The sequence below is a fragment of the Pseudophryne corroboree genome, chromosome 2, assembly GCF_028390025.1.
Source record: "Pseudophryne corroboree isolate aPseCor3 chromosome 2, aPseCor3.hap2, whole genome shotgun sequence".
NCBI lineage: Eukaryota > Metazoa > Chordata > Amphibia > Anura > Myobatrachidae > Pseudophryne > Pseudophryne corroboree.
Window position 1 is genome coordinate 515132965 of NC_086445.1, and position 18858 is coordinate 515151822.

At 49.9% G+C, this 18858-nt stretch overlaps 2 protein-coding genes across 2 annotated transcripts in view; one reads left to right on the forward strand and one right to left on the reverse strand.

The window, feature by feature from the left end:
• The window catches only part of GALE (UDP-galactose-4-epimerase), a 51521-nt gene extending 36391 nt beyond the window's left edge, over nucleotides 1–15130 (reverse strand). The window contains exon 1 of the mRNA XM_063954103.1: nucleotides 14854–15130. The gene's annotated coding sequence lies outside the window, so the exon portion shown is untranslated. The remainder of the gene's footprint in view (nucleotides 1–14853) is intronic.
• FUCA1 (alpha-L-fucosidase 1) overlaps nucleotides 15048–18858 on the forward strand; it is a 37769-nt gene continuing 33958 nt past the window's right edge. The window contains exon 1 of the mRNA XM_063954102.1: nucleotides 15048–15575. Within this exon, the coding sequence (XP_063810172.1) occupies nucleotides 15223–15575 (353 nt within the window). The 5' untranslated portion in view covers nucleotides 15048–15222. The remainder of the gene's footprint in view (nucleotides 15576–18858) is intronic.

Here is an 18858-nt window from a genome sequence, read left to right on the forward strand (position 1 = left end):
CCACCTAGATTGCACCCTTCTCGTTCGGGCACAAAAATCTAACTGAGGCTTGGAGGAGGGTCATAGGGGGAGGAGCCAGTGCACACCAGCTAGTCTTAAAGCTTTTACTTTTGTGCCCAGTCTCCTGCGGAGCCGCTATTCCCCATGGTCCTTTCGGAGTTCCCAGCATCCACTAGGACGTCAGAGAAATAAGAATTTACTTACCGATAATTCTATTTCTCATAGTCCGTAGTGGATGCTGGGAACTCCGTAAGGACCATGGGGAATAGCGGCTCCGCAGGAGACTGGGCACAAAAGTAAAAGCTTTAGGACTACCTGGTGTGCACTGGCTCCTCCCCCTATGACCCTCCTCCAAGCCTCAGTTAGGATACTGTGCCCGGACGAGCGTACACAATAAGGAAGGATTTTGAATCCCGGGTAAGACTCATACCAGCCACACCAATCACACCGTACAACCTGTGATCTGAACCTAGTTAACAGCATGATAACAGAGGAGCCTCTGAAAGATGGCTCACAACAATAATAACCCGATTTTTGTAACAATAACTATGTACAAGTATTGCAGACAATCCGCACTTGGGATGGGCGCCCAGCATCCACTACGGACTATGAGAAATAGAATTATCGGTAAGTAAATTCTTATTTTCTCTGACGTCCTAGTGGATGCTGGGAACTCCGTAAGGACCATGGGGATTATACCAAAGCTCCCAAACGGGCGGGAGAGTGCGGATGACTCTGCAGCACCGAATGAGAGAACTCAAGGTCCTCCTCAGCCAGGGTATCAAATTTGTAGAATTTAGCAAACGTGTTTGCCCCTGACCAAGTAGCTGCTCGGCAAAGTTGTAAAGCCGAGACCCCTCGGGCAGCCGCCCAAGATGAGCCCACCTTCCTTGTGGAATGGGCTTTTACAGATTTTGGCTGTGGCAGGCCTGCCACAGAATGTGCAAGCTGAATTGTACTACAAATCCAACGAGCAATAGTCTGCTTAGAAGCAGGAGCACCCAGCTTGTTGGGTGCATACAGGATAAACAGCGAGTCAGATTTCCTGACTCCAGCCGTCCTGGAAACATATATTTTCAGTGCCCTGACTACGTCCAGCAACTTGGAGTCCTCCAAGTCCCTAGTAGCCGCAGGCACCACAATAGACTGGTTCAAGTGAAATGCTGAAACCACCTTAGGGAGAAATTGAGGACGAGTCCTCAATTCTGCCCTGTCCGTATGAAAAATTAGGTAAGGGCTTTTATAGGATAAAGCCGCCAATTCTGAGACACGCCTGGCTGAAGCCAGGGCTAACAACATTACCACTTTCCAAGTGAGATATTTTAAGTCCACAGTGGAGAGTGGTTCAAACCAATGTGATTTTAGGAACCCCAAAACTACATTGAGATCCCAAGGTGCCACTGGAGGCACAAAAGGAGGCTGTATATGCAGTACCCCCTTGACAAACGTCTGAACTTCAGGAACTGAAGCCAGTTCTTTCTGGAAGAAAATCGACAGGGCCAAAATTTGAACCTTAACGGACCCTAATTTTAGGCCCATAGACCGTCCTGTTTGCAGGAAATGTAGGAAACGACCCAGTTGAAATTCCTCTGTAGGGGCCTTCCTGGCCTCGCACCACGCAACACATTTACGCCAAATACGGTGATAATGCTGCACGGTTACATCCTTCCTGGCTTTGATCAGGGTAGGGATGACTTCATCCGGAATGCCTTTTTCCTTCAGGATCCGGCGTATAACCGCCATGCCGTCAAACGCAGCCGCGGTAAGTCTTGGAACAGACAGGGTCCCTGCTGAAGCAGGTCCTTTCTTAGAGGTAGAGGCCACGGGTCCTCTGTGAGCATCTCTTGAAGTTCCGGGTACCAAGTCCTTCTTGGCCAATCCGGAGCCACGAGTATAGTCCTTACTCCTCTCCTTCTTATGATCCTCAGTACCTTGGATATGAGAGGCAGAGGAGGGAACACATACACTGACTGGTACACCCACGGTGTTACCAGAGCGTCCACAGCTATTGCCTGAGGGTCCCTTGACCTGGCGCAATACCTGTCCAGTTTTTTGTTGAGGCGGGACGCCATCATGTCCACCTTTGGTTTTTCCCAACGGTTCACAATCATGTGGAAGACTTCTGGGTGAAGTCCCCACTCCCCCGGATGGAGGTCGTGTCTGCTGAGGAAGTCTGCTTCCCAGTTGTCCACTCCCGGAATGAACACTGCTGACAGTGCTATCACATGATTTTCCGCCCAGCGAAGAATCCTTGCAACTTCTGTCATTGCCCTCCTGCTTCTTGTGCCGCCCTGTCTGTTTACGTGGGCGACTGCCGTGATGTTGTCTGACTGGATCAGCACCGGCTGACCTTGAAGCAGAGGTCTTGCTAGGCTTAGAGCATTGTAGATGGCCCTTAGCTCCAGGATATTTATGTGAAGTGATGTCTCCAGGCTTGACCACAAGCCCTGGAAATTTCGTCCCTGTGTGACTGCTCCCCAGCCTCTCAGGCTGGCATCCGTGGTCACCAGGACCCAGTCCTGAATGCCGAATCTGCGGCCCTCTAGAAGATGAGCACTCTGCAACCACCACAGGAGAGACACCCTTGTCCTTGGTGACAAGATTATCCGCTGATGCATCTGAAGATGCGACCCGGACCATTTGTCTAGCAGATCCCACTGGAAGGTTCTTGCGTGGAATCTGCCGAATGGGATCGCTTCGTAAGAAGCCACCATCTTTCCCAGGACCCTTGTGCATTGATGCACTGAGACTTGGCCTGGTTTTAGGAGATTTCTGACTAGTTCGGATAACTCCCTGGCTTTCTCCTCCGGGAGAAACACCTTTTTCTGGACTGTGTCCAGGATCATCCCTAGGAATAGGAGTCGGGTAGTCGGGATCAGCTGAGATTTTGGAATATTGAGAATCCAACCGTGCTGGCGCAGCACTATCTGAGATAGTGCTACCCCGACTTCCAACTGTTCCCTGGATCTTGCCCTTATCAGGAGATCGTCCAAGTAAGGGATAACTAAAACTCCCTTCCTTCGAAGGAGTATCATCATTTCGGCCATTACCTTGGTAAAGACCCGGGGTGCCGTGGACAATCCAAACGGCAGCGTCTGAAACGGATAGTGACAGTTCTGTACCACAAACCTGAGGTACCCTTGGTGAGAAGGGTAAATTGGGACATGTAGGTAAGCATCTTTGATGTCCAGAGACACCATATAGTCCCCGTCTTCTAGGTTTGCAATCACTGCTCTGAGTGACTCCATCTTGAATTTGAACCTTTGTATGTAAGTGTTCAAGGATTTTAGGTTTAAAATTGGTCTCACCGAGCCGTCCGGCTTCGGTACCACAAATAGTGTGGAATAGTACCCCTTTCCCTGTTGTAGGAGGGGTACCTTGATTATCACCTGCTGGGAATACAGCTTGTGAATGGCTTCCAATACTGCCTCCCTGTCTGAGGGAGACGTCGGTAAAGCAGACTTTAGAAAACGGCGAGGGGGAGACGTCTCAAATTCCAATTTGTACCCCTGAGATACCACTTGAAGGATCCAGGGGTCCACTTGCGAGTGGGCCCACTGCGCACTGAACTTCTTGAGACGGGCCCCCACCGTGTCTGCTTGTAAAGCCCCAGCGTCATGCTGAGGACTTTGCGGAGGCAGGAGAGGGCTTTTGTTCCTGGGAACTGGCTGTTTGTTGCAGCCTTTTTCCTCTCCCTCTGCCACGGGGCAGAAATGAGGCGCCTTTTGCCCGCTTGCCCTTATGGGGCCGAAAGGACTGCGCCTGATAATACGGCGTCTTCTTAGGTTGAGAAGCTACCTGGGGTAAAAATGTGGATTTTCCAGCAGTTGCCGTGGCTACCAGGTCTGATAGACCTACCCCAAATAACTCCTCCCCCTTATAAGGCAATACTTCCATGTGCCTTTTAGAATCCGCATCACCTGACCACTGCCGCGTCCATAAACCTCTTCTAGCAGAAATGGACAGCGCGCTAACTCTTGATGCCAGTCGGCAAATATCCCTCTGTGCATCACGCATATATAGAAATGCATCCTTCAAATGCTCTATAGTCAGTAATATACTGTCCCTATCTAGGGTATCAATATTTTCAGTCAGGGAATCCGACCACGCCAGGCCCGCACTGCACATCCAGGCTGAGGCGATTGCTGGTCGCAGTATAACACCCGTGTGAGAGTATATACATTTTAGGATATTCTCCAGCTTTCTATCGGCAGGTTCCTTTAGGGCGGCCGTATCAGGAGAGGGTAGTGCTACCTGTTTTGACAAACGTGTGAGCGCTTTATCCACCCTAGGGGGTGTTTCCCAACGTGCCCTATCCTCTGGCGGGAAAGGGTACGATGCCAATAACCTTTTAGGAATTATCAGTTTTTTATCGGGGGAAACCCACGCCTCATCACACACTTCATTTAATTCCTCGGATACAGGAAAAACTACAGGCAGTTTTTTCTCACCAAACATAATACCCTTTTTAGTGGTACTTGTATTATCAGAGATATGCAATACATTTTTAATTGCTTCAATCATGTAACGTGTGGCCCTAGTGGAAGTCACGTTTGTCTCATCATCGTCGACACTGGAGTCAGTATCCGTGTCTGCCATTTGAGGTAACGGCCGTTTTAAAGCCCCTGATGGCGTTTGAGACCCTTGGACAGGCACAAGCTGAGTAGCCGGCTGTCTCATGTCGTCAACTGTCTGTCGCAACGAGCTGACACTGTCACGCAATTCCTTCCATAAGCTCATCCACTCAGGTGTCGACTCCCCAGGGGATGACAACTGTATAATAGGCAATTGCTCCGCCTCCATCTCATTTTCCTCCTCAAACATGTCGACACAATCGTACCGACACACCGCACACACACAGGGAATGCTCTGATAGAGGACAGGACCCCACTAGCCCTTTGGGGAGACAGAGGGAGACTATGCCAGCACACACCAGAGCGCTATATATAAACAGGAATACCACTATAAAATGTGCTTTTCCCTTTATAGCTGCTGTTAGTATCAAAACTGCGCCAAATTAGTGCCCCCCCTCTCTTTTTTACCCTTTTCTGTAGTGCAGGACTGCAGGGGAGAGTCAGGGAGACGTCCTTCCAGCGGAGCTGTGATGGAAAATGGCGCCTGTGTGCTGAGGAGATAGGCTCCGCCCCCTTCTCGGCGGCCTTTTCTCCCGCTTTTTTGTAAGTTCTGGCAGGGGTTAAAATACATCCATATAGCCCTGGGGGTTATATGTGGTGTATTTATGCCAGCCAAGGTGTTTTACATTGCTGCTCAGGGCGCCCCCCCCTAGCGCCCTGCATTCTCAGTGACCGGAGTGTGAAGTGTGCCTGAGTAACAATGGCGCACAGCTGCAGTGCTGTGCGCTACCTTGTTGAAGACTGATGTCTTCTGCCGCCGATTTTTCCGGACCTCTTCTTGTTTCTGGCTCTGTAAGGGGGCCGGCGGCGCGGCTCTGGGACCGAGCTCCGAGGCTGGGCCTGTGTTCGGTCCCTCTGGAGCTAATGGTGTCCAGTAGCCTAAGAAGCCCAATCCACTCTGCACGCAGGTGAGTTCGCTTCTTCTCCCCTTAGTCCCTCGATGCAGTGAGCCTGTTGCCAGCAGGTCTCACTGAAAATAAAAAACCTAAAACTAAAACTTTCACTAAGAAGCTCAGGAGAGCCCCTAGTGTGCACCCTTCTCGGCCGGGCACAAAAATCTAACTGAGGCTTGGAGGAGGGTCATAGGGGGAGGAGCCAGTGCACACCAGGTAGTCCTAAAGCTTTTACTTTTGTGCCCAGTCTCCTGCGGAGCCGCTATTCCCCATGGTCCTTACGGAGTTCCCAGCATCCACTAGGACGTCAGAGAAATTCTTATTTTCTCCGACGTCCTAGTGGATGCTGGGTACTCCGTAAGGACCATGGGGATTATACCAAAGCTCCCAAACGGGCGGGAGAGTGCGGATGACTCTGCAGCACCGCATGAGCAAACTCAAGGTCCTCCTCAGCCAGGGTATCAAACTTGTAGAATTTTGCAAACGTGTTTGACCCCGACCAGGTAGCAGCTCGGCAAAGTTGTAATGCCGAGACCCCTTGGGCAGCCGCCCAAGAAGAGCCCCCTTCCTCGTGGAATGGGCTTTTACTGATTTAGGATGCGGCAGTCCAGCCGCAGAATGTGCAAGGTGAATCGTGCTACAGATCCAGCGAGCAATAGTCTGCTTAGAAGCAGGAGCACCCAGCTTGTTGGGTGCATGCAGGATAAACAGCGAGTCAGTATTTCTGACTCTAGCCGTCCTGGAAACATAGATTTTCAGGGCCCGGACTACATCCAGCAACTTGGAGGCCTCCAAGTCCCGAGTAGCCGCAGGCACCACAATAGGTTGGTTCAATTAAACGCTGAAACCACCTTAGGGAGAAATTGGGGACGAATCCTCAATTCTGCCCTGTCCCTATAGAAGATCAGATAAGGGCTTTCACATGACAAAGCCGCCAATTCTGACACACGCCTAGCCGAAGCCAAATATATATATATATAACCACTTTCCACGTGAGATACTTCAACTCCACGTTCTGAAGTGGCTCAAAACAATGTGATTTTAGGAAATCCAACACTACGTTGAGATCCCAAGGTGCCACTGGAGGCACAAAAGGGGGCTGAATATGCAGCACTCCCTTAACAACGTCTGAACTTCAGGCAGCGTCTTTCCTAGCCTTTAACAGCTTAGGAATCACTTCATCTGGAACGCCCTTTTCCGTTAGGATCCGGCGTTCAACCGCCAAGCCTTCAAAACGCAGCCGCGGAGAAGTCTTGGAACAGACAGGGCCCCTGCAGTAACAGGTCCTGTCTGAGAGACAGAGGCCATGGGTCCTCCGAGATCATTTCTTGTAGTTCTGGGTACCAAGTTCTTCTTGGCCAATCCGGAACTACGAGTATAGTTCTTACTCCTCTCTTACTTACTATCCTCAGTACCTTGGGTATGAGAGGAAGAGGAGGGAACACATAAACCGACTGGTACACCCACGGTGTCACTAGTGCGTCCACAGCTATCGCCTGAGGGTCTCTTGACCTGGCGCAATACTTTTTTAGCTTTTTGTTGAGGTGGGACGCCATCATGTCCACCTGTGGCCGTTCCCAATGGTTCACAATCTGCGTGAAGACTTCTGGATGAAGTCCCCACTCTCCCGGGTGGAGGTCGTGCCTGCTGAGGAAGTCTGCTTCCTAGTTTTCCACACCCGGAATGAACACTGCTGACAGTGTTAGCACGTGATACTCCGCCCATCGGAGAATCCTTGTGGCTTCTGCCAACGCCATCCTGCTTCTTGTGCCGCCTTGTCGGTTTACATGGGCGACAGCCGTGATGTTGTCTGACTGAATCAGCACCGGCTGGCTTTGAAGCAGGGGTTCTGCTTGCCTTAGGGCCTTGTAAATGGCCCTTAGGTCCAGAATATTTATGGGGGTAATTCCAAGTTGATCGCAGCAGGATTTTTGATAGCAATTGGGCAAAACCATGTGCACTGCAGGGGGGGCAGATATAACATGTGCAGAGAGAGTTAGATTTGGGTGGGGTGTGTTCAATCTGCAATCTAATTTGCAGTGTAAAAATAAAGCAGCCAGTATTTACCCTGCACAGAAATAAAATAACCCACCCAAATATAACTCTCTCTGCAAATGTTATATCTGCCTCCCCTGCAGTGCACATGGTTTTGCCCAACTGCTAACAAAAATCCTGCTGCGATCAACTTGGAATTACCCCCTATGTGTAGGGAAGTCTCCTGACTCGACCATTGTCCTTGGTAGTTTCTTCCCTGAGTGACTGCTCCCCAACCTCGGAGGCTTGCATCCGTGGTCACCAGGACCCAGTCCTGAATGCCGAATCTGCGGCCCTCGAGAAGATGAGCACTCTGCAGCCACCACAGCAGAGACACCCTGGCCCTCGGGGACAGGGTGATCAACCGATGCATCTGAAGATGCGATCCTCACTTGTCTAACAGGTCCCACTGAAAGTTCCTTGCATGGAACCTGCCGAAGGGAATTGCTTCGAAAGAAGCTACCATCTTTTCCCAGGATTCGCGTGCAATGATGCACCGACACCTGTTTTGGTTGCAGGAGGTCTCTGACCAGAGATGACAACTCCTTGGCCTTCTCCTCCGGGAGAAACACCTTCTACTGTTCTGTGTCCAGAAACATGCCCAATATCAGCAGACGCGTCGTAGGAACCAGCTGCGACTTTGGGATATTCAGAATCCAGCCGTGCTGTTGTAGCACTTCCTGAGATAGTGCTACTCCGATCAACGACTGCTCCTTGGACCTCGCCTTTATAAGGAGATCGTCCAAGTACGGGATAATTATAACTCCCTTCTTTCGAAGGAGTATCATCATTTTGGCCATTACCTTGGAACACACCCTCGGTGCCGTAGACAAACCAAACGGCAACGTCTGGAATTGGTAATGGCAGTTCTGTACCACAACCTTGAGGTACTCCTGGTGAGGTGGCTAAATGGGGACATGTAGGTAAGCATCCATGATGTCCAGTGACACCATAATATCCCCCTCTTCCAGGCTTGCAATAACCGCCCTGAGCGATTCTATTTTGAACTTGAACTTTCTTATATAAGTGTTCAAGGATTTCAAATTTAGAATGGGTCTCACCGAACCGTCTGGTTTCGGTATCACAAACATTGTGGAATAGTAACCTCGTCCCTGTTGAAGGAGAGGAACTTTGATTATCACCTGCTGGAGGTACAGCTTGTGAATTGCCGCCAGTACTACCTCCCTTTCCTTGGGAGTAGCAGGCAAGGCTGATTTGAGGTAACGGCGAGGGGGAGACGTCTCGAACTCCAGCTTGTATCCCTGAGATACCTGTAGAACCCAGAGATCCACCTGTGAGCGAACCCACTGGTCGCTGAAGTTCCGGAGACGGGCCCCCACCGCACCTGGCTCCACCTGTGGAGCCCCAGCGTCATGCGGTGGACTTAGTGGAAGCAGGGGAGGATATTTGTTCCTGGGAACTGGCTGTCTGGTGCAGCTTTTTCCCTCTACCCCTGCCTCTGGGCAGAAAGGACGCGCCTCTGACCCGCTTGCCTTTCTGAGGCCGAAAGGACTGTACTTGATAATACGGTGCTTTCTTAGGCTGTGAGGGGACCTGAGGTAAAAAAGTCGACTTCCCAGCTGTTGCTGTGGACACGAGGTCCGAGAGACCGTCCCCAAACAATTCCTCACCCTTATAAGGCAAAACTTCCATGTGCCTTTTAGAATCAGCATCACCTGTCCACTGCCGAGTCCATAATACTCTCCTGGCAGAAATGGACATTGCATTAATTCTAGATGCCAGCCGGCAAATGTCCCTCTGTGCATCTCTCATATATAAGACTACGTCTTTAATATGCTCTATAGTTAGCAAAATAGTATCCCGTCAAGGGAATCAATGTTATCTGACAGGGAATCAGACCATGCTGCTGCAGCACTACACATCCATGCTGAAGCAATAGCAGGTCTCAATATAGTACCTGAGTGTGTATACACAGACTTCAGGATAGCCTCCTGCTTTCTATCTGCAGGCTCCTTTAAGGCGGCCGTATCCTGAGACGGCAGTGCCACCTTTTTTGATAAGCATGTGAGCGCTTTGTCCACCTTAGGGGATGTCTCCCAGCGTAACCTATCCGTTGGCGGGAAAGGGTACGCCATTAGTAACCGCTTAGAAATTACTAGTTTCTTATCTGGGGAACCCCACGCATCTTCACACAATTCGTTTAACTCATCAGATGGGGGAAAAGTCACTGGCTGCTTTTTCTCCCCAAACATAATACCCTTTTTTGTGGTAACCGGGTTAATGTCAGAAATGTGCAACACATTTTTCATTGCCGTAATCATACATCGGATGGCCCTAGTGGATTGTATATTTGTCTCATCGTCGTCGACACTGGAGTCAGACTCCGTGTCGACATCTGTGTCAGCCATCTGAGGTAGCAGGCGTTTTTGAGCCCCTGACGGCCTCTGAGATGCCTGGGCAGGCGCGGGCTGAGATGCCGGCTGTCCCAAAGCTGCGTCATCGAACCTTTTATGCAAGGAGTTGACACGGTCGGTTAATACCTTCCACATATCCATCCACTCAGGTGTCGGCCCCTCAGGGGGCGACATCACACTTATCGGCACCTGCTCCGCCTCCACGTAAGCGTCCTCATCAAACATGTCGACACAGCCGTACCGACACACCGCACACACACACAGGGAATGCTCTGACTGAGGACAGGACCCCACAAAGTCCTTTGGGGAGACAGAGAGAGAGTATGCCAGCACACACCACAGCGCTATATAATCAGGGATGTACACTAACACAAAGTGATTTTTCCCTATAGCTGCTTTACATATACAATTTGCGCCTAAATTTAGTGCCCCCCCTCTCTTTTTTACCCTTTGAGCCTGGAAACTGCAGGGGAGAGCCTGGGGAGCTGTCTTCCAGCGGAGCTGTGAAGAGGAAATGGCGCCAGTGTGCTGAGGGAGATAGCCCCGCCCCCTTCTCGGCGACTTCTCCCGCTTATTTATTTATATTATATATATATATATATATATATATATATATATATATATATTTTATTATGGCGGGGGATTTTGCAAATATATAGTTTATTGGACTATATTATGTGCTTTTTGCCATAGAAGGTACTCTAATTGCAGCCCAGGGCGCCCCCCCCCCCCCCCAGCGCCCTGCACCCATCAGTGACCGGAGTGTGTGGTGTGCATAGGGAGCAATGGCGCACAGCTGCAGTGCTGTGCGCTACCTTAATGAAGACCGAAGTCTTCAGCCGCCGATTTTCAGGATGTTCTTCTTGCTTCTGGCTCTGCAAGGGGGACGGCGGCTCGGCTCCGGGACCGGACGATCGTGGACGGGCCCAGTGTTCGATCCCTCTGGAGCTAATGGTGTCCAGTAGCCTTAGAAGCCCAAGCTAGCTGCAAGCAGGTAGGTTTGCTTCTCTCCCCTCAGTCCCTCGTAGCAGTGAGTCTGTTGCCAGCAGATCTCACTGAAAATAAAAAACCTAACAAATACTTTCTTTACTAGAAGCTCAGGAGAGCCCCTAGTGTGCAACCAGCTCGAGCCGGGCACAGATTCTAACTGAGGTCTGGAGGAGGGGCATAGAGGGAGGAGCCAGTGCACACCAGATAGTACCTAATCTTTCTTTTAGAGTGCCCAGTCTCCTGCAGAGCCCGTCTATTCCCCATGGTCCTTACGGAGTACCCAGCATCCACTAGGACGTCAGAGAAAGAAACACAAAATCTATACTGGGCGGTGCATGCTCCTTTCAAACAGGCAATTGTTATTCTCACGTACCTAAGATGGAGAAACTGGTCACATTGGCACATTTTTGGACTTCTGGGGCCCAACTCTTAGCCGCATGCACCTGCCTATGTTCACATAGTTGAGCGATTATTTGCAACAGGGCAAATGTGAAAAATCTTGAAATCTACTACCCATGCGTTACCCTGCATATACACACACACACACAGGTGCTGGGCGATCAGGACAAATAATAACAGAAAGGTGTTGGAAAAGTGATGGGTCATTCCTGGGCAGCAAGTGGGAAGTGGCTATAGTGCAGGCAAAAGTGGTCCCTGCAGTGGGTGTACTATGGGAGTGTGGCAGGCATATCAATGCAGGTGGCTGTGCCCACAGACATACAGCCGTAAGCATAAGAGGCCATGGTCCGATGGAGAAACAGCACCTGCAATAGAGCGGATGCAATTTCCGAAGGTGGCGTATAAGGGCGCACTACTCTGTATTACAGAGTGTGGGGCATCTAAGTCCTTGCATATTGGGCATAAACTCACAGATGGGATACCACTAATACATGCTGCAGCATTCGCTTTTGCATGCAACTCAGAATCAGAACCCTGGTGAAATTGTCCAAACTAGATTTTGGAACAGTACTTTATCTTTAATTGCACAAATAACCAACATCCAATTACCCTTTCACCTGCTGATGGGTAAATATGACAATGCTCCCACTACTGTGTCAAAGCTGGAAGAATTCCACATAATCTGCCATTAACCGGTCAATAGAATATAGTATATTACTATCTTACTCAGCAACATGATTACCAGCTTTCATAAAAACTTTGGTACACCTTTAACAGGTTACTTGGGAGATAAACTGAAAACCAACTAGATCTATGTGAGTGGTTAGAATTCCATGCCCGATTCAGACCTGATCACTGCAGTGCGTTTTCGCACAGCAGGCAATCATCAATAGACTGCGTATGCACCGCAACGAGCGCCAAACAACAACAACAGGCATCACCGAACTACGACAAGCTGGTGCGAAAATTCCAGCCTGGACTCATCGCACTGTAGGAGTAAGTCCTGGGCTGCGCACAGCCTGCACACACTGCTAAAAACCATTTGATGGCGAGTGAGGTGTGAACAGATTTGCAGCTGTCCACTGACTGAGGGATATTTGTAGCACGGCGTACACATGCGATCGCACACTTGCACCGGGCGAATTTACACTCCCCTTGTGCGGCGACTATCTGACTGCAGGATAGCAAAATTAGCAGCCCAGCGATCAGGTCGGAATTAGGCCCTTGGATACTTCTTCAGTGTATTACCTGCTTCTTCAACTTTACCAAGGTTATGCATGCTTTTCTTGTGCCAGACAAGTCTAATTTTACATGATACCAATAACATTTTTATTTATTTTTTGTGTATTATTAACAAATGGTAATATAATTGTGGAAAATTACACAACAACGATCTGGAACCCTGTTTACGTGGCCATTACACGAAGATCCTTACTAGCAATTATGCACAGACACGCAATACCTGTACAAATACAGTGATCTGGGTGTAGTCACACAAGTGGAAGAATTTACATAATGCTCTCACACAGGTATAATCTGCCCCACCTCAGACTTTCACAGTCTGAAGTAAAGTGTATTTTGCCTTTTGATTCTGAAAAAGGACTATAGAGAATTTATCGCTAGAGAAAGTTAAATATATGGGGTGGTCCTAGCATGAGTAAATGAGCACACAAGCCAACTCTCTCACTGTGAGAAGTGTGCTTTTTATGCAGCAGCTAAGAACATTAACCTGGGCTGAAGTTGACTGGTACTAACATTTCCCTTAAAAGGAACACTAATTATTATCATCAACACTAATTATTATTTATATTACAATTTACCATAGTTCAATCAAAATACTATGAACCCACAAATTACCTTGTTTATTGAGAAATGAAACTCTGTTTTTGCAGCCTGGACCTGTTAGAAAACTCCATCTGGGGCAGGGGCAGATTAGGAACAAAAAGCGTCCCTGGAAAAATTTGTACTAGTGGCCCCACATGGGCAGCACCAGAGGTGTAAGGTCTAGCCATGACAGCAGCACCCTCCCCCCAAGACTTTCCAGATAGTGGGCATGTCCAGCATCAAGGGGAAGTTAAAAGGAAATAAAATTAAATATTATGAACACATTATATGATACACCTTCACAATTTAGGAAACTATATCATTCTTTAGAAATATATATTTTCTTGTTTATTACACCAACCGTATCCCAATCACTATTCATTCAATCTTATATACAGAGGCGTCACCGGGTGTGGTGACACCCGGTGCGCGCCCCTGATCTCCTGCCGCGATCGCGGTAAAAAGGGGCGTGACCTTGTACTTAGGGGGCGTGGCTTCGTGGGGATCCCGGAATCGTCACTCTGGGGGCGTGTCCAGCATCTCCGGGGATGCTGGGCTTCCCCCAGAGCCAGTCTCCGTCCGCTGTCGGCTCCTCTTCTGTGACAGGAGCCGGGTGCTGTAGGAGACTTTCTCACTGCAGCACCCGGTTCCTGTCACTGCGGAGGAGCTGACATTTGGTGTCACCCTCCTCCAGGCGTCACACCCGGGTGCGGGCCGCACCCGCCTTGTGACGCCACTGCTTATATGTCCGCCAAGCAGACAGAGCATACACTAGATCATCTGCAATCACAGGCTAAGTGGCAAAGTCATTTTCATATATGCAAATTATTTTGCAACTTATTCATTAGGTCTATAGATAGGACCACATGTCCTCAAACAAAACAGGCCCCCCGCGGGTGCGTCGGCCCACCGGGAATCTTCCCTGTAGACCCTATGCCCAATCCGCATCTGCTAGTATCCACTGCAAACATCATGCCAGAAGTTCCCTCCAAAACCAACCATGGACAGAGCCATGACAGTTCCGATAGGCTGACCATCCAAAGACCAATCTGTTACATGGCATTAACAGCGGCTTTAGTCTAAAGGCCATAGTATTGCCAGAGACGGCTCCTTCACTAAGCAAGTGATAAAGGAGCGTCCATAGAATAAAGTCTTCACCAGGAAAGCCTCCCATCCATGTCACTACTCCAACAGGACTTCAATGGTAAATTGAACTGTTAAAATGATGCGATGTAGCCACAACAGATGTTAATTAACAGAACAAAAAAGACGTTATTAATAAACAGGTCCCTGAATTTATAGATCCCACTTACTCGATTCAGACTATGAGTGAAAAATATCTAGAGAAAGCAGATTTACCACTCTGAAACACTAAAGCTAGATTAATATAAATTAGTCCCATTGATTTAAATTATCACAAGTGTGTGTTTGCCATATTATATTGCAAGACTCCATCAGTCAATATGAAGTGATCATGACTGTCACTGGGAAATATCGAGTTCCTATAGGATTTGAACAGTCTTCCGTTCCACAAGTACTATACATACTGCCATTCCGGGAATACAATATAATCCCAGGACAGGGAAATGCTGTCCCTCCAGCCATTATAGCGCCGTCACCTTAAATACATCATCACTAGTTTATAGTATTAACAAACGCTAAGCGCTGCTGTATCTCTGCAATGCTGAACGCCCTGCTGCTCACCTATGTGCTGCTCTCCAGTATAATTAGACTGTCAGCTCCCAAACTCAGACCTGTGGTTGCCTCACAGCACTTCCTTCCCCAGTTTAAGTCAAGTGGGAAGGGAAGGATCCGATTGGTGGGTTATGCGGAGCTGGGCGTGGGGATAATGAATTATGAATGAGATAGGAGAGGCCAGCCAGCCAGAGCGAGTCCCGGACACGATGCGCCCCGCCCTCTGAGCGGCCGCCCCGCCTCCCATTCATTCTGCTGGCGCCGCTGCTACGTGGAGGTGACACGTTCCCTGACTGAGCGTCACGTGACAGGTGCCTGACAGAAGCATGTGACAGGTCCCGTGACAGGAGAGCTAGTTAGTGCAGTTTTGTTGTTGTCATGGCCGCTGCCGGCTCCCTCCTGCTGCTGCTGTGCCTGGCTGCCCCCCTGCCCGCCGGGGCCTCTACGAAATATGCCCCCAACTGGGAGTCCCTGGACGCGCGGCCCCTGCCGCCCTGGTTCGATGAAGCCAAGTTCGGCATCTTCCTGCACTGGGGCGTCTTCTCCGTGCCCTCGTTCGGCAGCGAGTGGTTCTGGTGGAACTGGCGGCATGAGCGCAACCCGCAGTACTTGCAGTTCATGAACAAGAGCTACCCGCCCGGCTTCACCTACGCCGACTTCGCCCCGCACTTCACCGCCGAATTCTTCGATCCGGACTCCTGGGCAGAGCTGTTTGAGGCAGCCGGGGCTCGGTGAGTTACAGGGACCGCTCCGGGAAGGGACCGAGGAGGCTGCGGGTGTGAGCCGGGGCTGTAGGATGGGTGTGCGGGGCAGAGGGGCACGCTGGGAAGGCCGGGTACGGTGCAGCGGGTATATGGCACACAGGCCCCGGCGGCCGTGCTGCGGTATGGCAGTGTATACGGGGCACGGCAGCGGCCAGTTCTGCTTCACTGCTGCTGTGTGTGACAGCCAGCGCCGTCCCGTGTCTCCAGCATCACATGAGCAGGTGCAGCCTGATGTGGTCTGAGCGGTTCTTCCCTTTGTCTCTCTCCCTCACACACCCCAAGCAGTTATGTAGTTACTGTATGAGGAAGTGATGGCAGCGAGACAGGAGAGCCCCTTACCTGCTTGTATCTCCCTGACTGCACTGCTAGACACTGGTGTGAAGGGTGGCAGAAATCCAGAGAGTGGTGGATTTTATATTTGTAAAGAATGCAATTTCTCTATCGTCCTTGTGGATGCTGGGGTTCCTGAAAGGACCATGGGGAATAGCGGCTCCGCAGGAGACAGGGCACAAAAAGTAAAGCTTTCCGATCAGGTGGTGTGCACTGGCTCCTCCCCCCATGACCCTCCTCCAGACTCCAGTTAGATTTTTGTGCCCGGCCGAGAAGGGTGCAATCTAGGTGGCTCTCCTAAAGAGCTGCTTAGAGAAAGTTTAGCTTAGGTTTTTTATTTTACAGTGAGTCCTGCTGGCAACAGGATCACTGCAACGAGGGACTTAGGGGAGAAGGAGTGAACTCACCTGCGTGCAGGATGGATTGGCTTCTTGGCTACTGGACATCAGCTCCAGAGGGACGATCACAGGTACAGCCTGGATGGTCACCGGAGCCGCGCCGCCGGCCCCCTTGCAGATGCTGAAGTAAGAAGAGGTCCAGAATCGGCGGCTGAAGACTCCTGCAGTCTTCTAAAGGTAGCGCACAGCACTGCAGCTGTGCGCCATTTTCCTCTCAGCACACTTCACACGGCAGTCACTGAGGGTGCAGGGCGCTGGGAGGGGGGCGCCCTGGGAGGCAAATGAAAACCTTTTTTGGCGAAAAATACCTCACATATAGCCCCCAGAGGCTATATGGAGATATTTAACCCCTGCCAAGATTCACTAAATAGCGGGAGACGAGCCCGCCGAAAAAGGGGCGGGGCCTATCTCCTCAGCACACAGCGCCATTTTCTCTCACAGAAAGCCTGGAGAGAAGGCTCCCAGGCTCTCCCCTGCACTGCACTACAGAAACAGGGTTAAAACAGAGAGGGGGGGCACTGATTTTGGCGATATTGAGATATATATAAAGATGCTATAAGGGAAAACACTTATATAAGGTTGTCCCTATATAATTATAGCGTTTTGGTGTGTGCTGGCAAACTCTCCCTCTGTCTCCCCAAAGGGCTAGTGTGGGTCCTGTCCTCTGTCAGAGCATTCCCGGTGTGTGTGCTGTGTGTCGGTACGTGTGTGTCGACATGTATGAGGACGATGTTGGTGAGGAGGCGGATAAATTGCCTGTAATGGTGATGTCACTCTCTAGGGAGTCGACACCGGAATGGATGGCTTATTTAGGGAATTACGTGAGAATGTCAACACGCTGCAAGGTCGGTTGACGACGTGAGACGGCCGACAAACTATTAGTACCGGTCCAGGCGTCTCAGAAACACCGTCAGGGGCGTTAAAAACGCCCATTTACCTCAGTCGGTCGACACAGACACGGACACTGAATCCAGTGTCGACGGTGAATAAACAAACGTATTTCTCATTAGGGCCACACGTTAAGGGCAATGAAGGAGGTGTTGCATATTTCTGATACTACAAGTACCACAAAAAAGGGTATTATGTGGGAGTGAAAAAACTACCTGTAGTTTTTCCTGAATCAGATAAAATAAAATGAAGTGTGTGATGATGCGTGGGGTTACCCCGATAGCAAATATTGGCGTTATACCCTTTCCCGCCAGAAATTAGGGCGCGTTGGGAAACACCCCTTAGGGTGATAAGGCGCTCACACGCTTATCAAGTGGCGTTACCGTCTCCAGATACGGCCGCCCTCAAGGAGCCAGCTGATAGGAAGCTGGAAAGATATCCTAAAAAGTATATACACACATACGGTGGTTATACTGCGACCAGCGATCGCCATCAGCCTGGAGATGCAGTGCTGGGTTGGCTTGGTCGGATTCCCTGACTGAAAATATTTTATTCATATAGAGCATTTAATAGGATGCATTCTATATATATGTACGTGAGATGCACAGAGGGATATTTGCTCTCTGGCATCAAGATAAGTACGTTGTCCATATCACCCAGAAGATGTCATGGACACGACAGTGGTCAGGTGATACAGATCCCATACGGCACATGGAAGTATTGCCGTATAAAGGGAAGGAGTTAGTTGGGGTCGGTCCATCGGACCTGGGGACCACGGCAACAGCTGGGAAATCCAACCTTTTTACCCCAAGTTACATCTCAGCTGAAAAAGACACCGTCTTTTCAGCCTCAATCCTTCCTTTCCCATGAGGGCATGCAGGCAAAAGGCCAGTCATATCTGCCCAGACATAGAGGTAAGGGAAGTAGACTGCAGCAGGCAGCCCCTTCCCAGGAAAAGAAGCCCTCCACCGCGTCTGCCAAGTCCTCAGCATGACGCTGGGGCCATGCAAGCGGACTCAAGGTGGGGGGGTAGTCTCAAGAGTCTCAGCGCGCAGTGGGATCACTCGCAGGTTGACCCCTAGATAGTACAAGTATTATCCCAGGGGTACAGATTGGAGAGTCGAGACATCTTCTCCTCGCAGGTTTCTGAAGTCTGCTTTACCAACGGCTCCCTCCGACAGGGAGGCAGCATTGGAAACAATTCACAAGCTGTATATCCAGCAGGTGATAAATCAAAGTACCCCTCCTACAACAAGGAAAAGGGTATTATTTTTCCACACTATATTGTGGTACTGACGCCAGACGGCTTGGTGAGACATAGTCTAAACTGAAATCTTTGAACACTTACATAAAAGGTTCAAATCGAGATGGAGTCACTCAGAGCAGTGATAGCGAACCGGAAAAAAGGGGACTATATGGTGTCCCTGGACATCAAGGATTACCTCCATGTCCAAATTTGCCCTTCTCAACAAGGGTACCTCTGGTTCGTGGTACAGAACTGTCAATATCAGTTTCAGACGATGCCGTTTGAATTATCCACGGCACCCCGGGCCTTTTACCAAGGTAATGGCCGAAAAGATGTTTCTTCAAAGAAAAAAGGCATCTAAATTATCCCTTACTTGGACGATATCCTG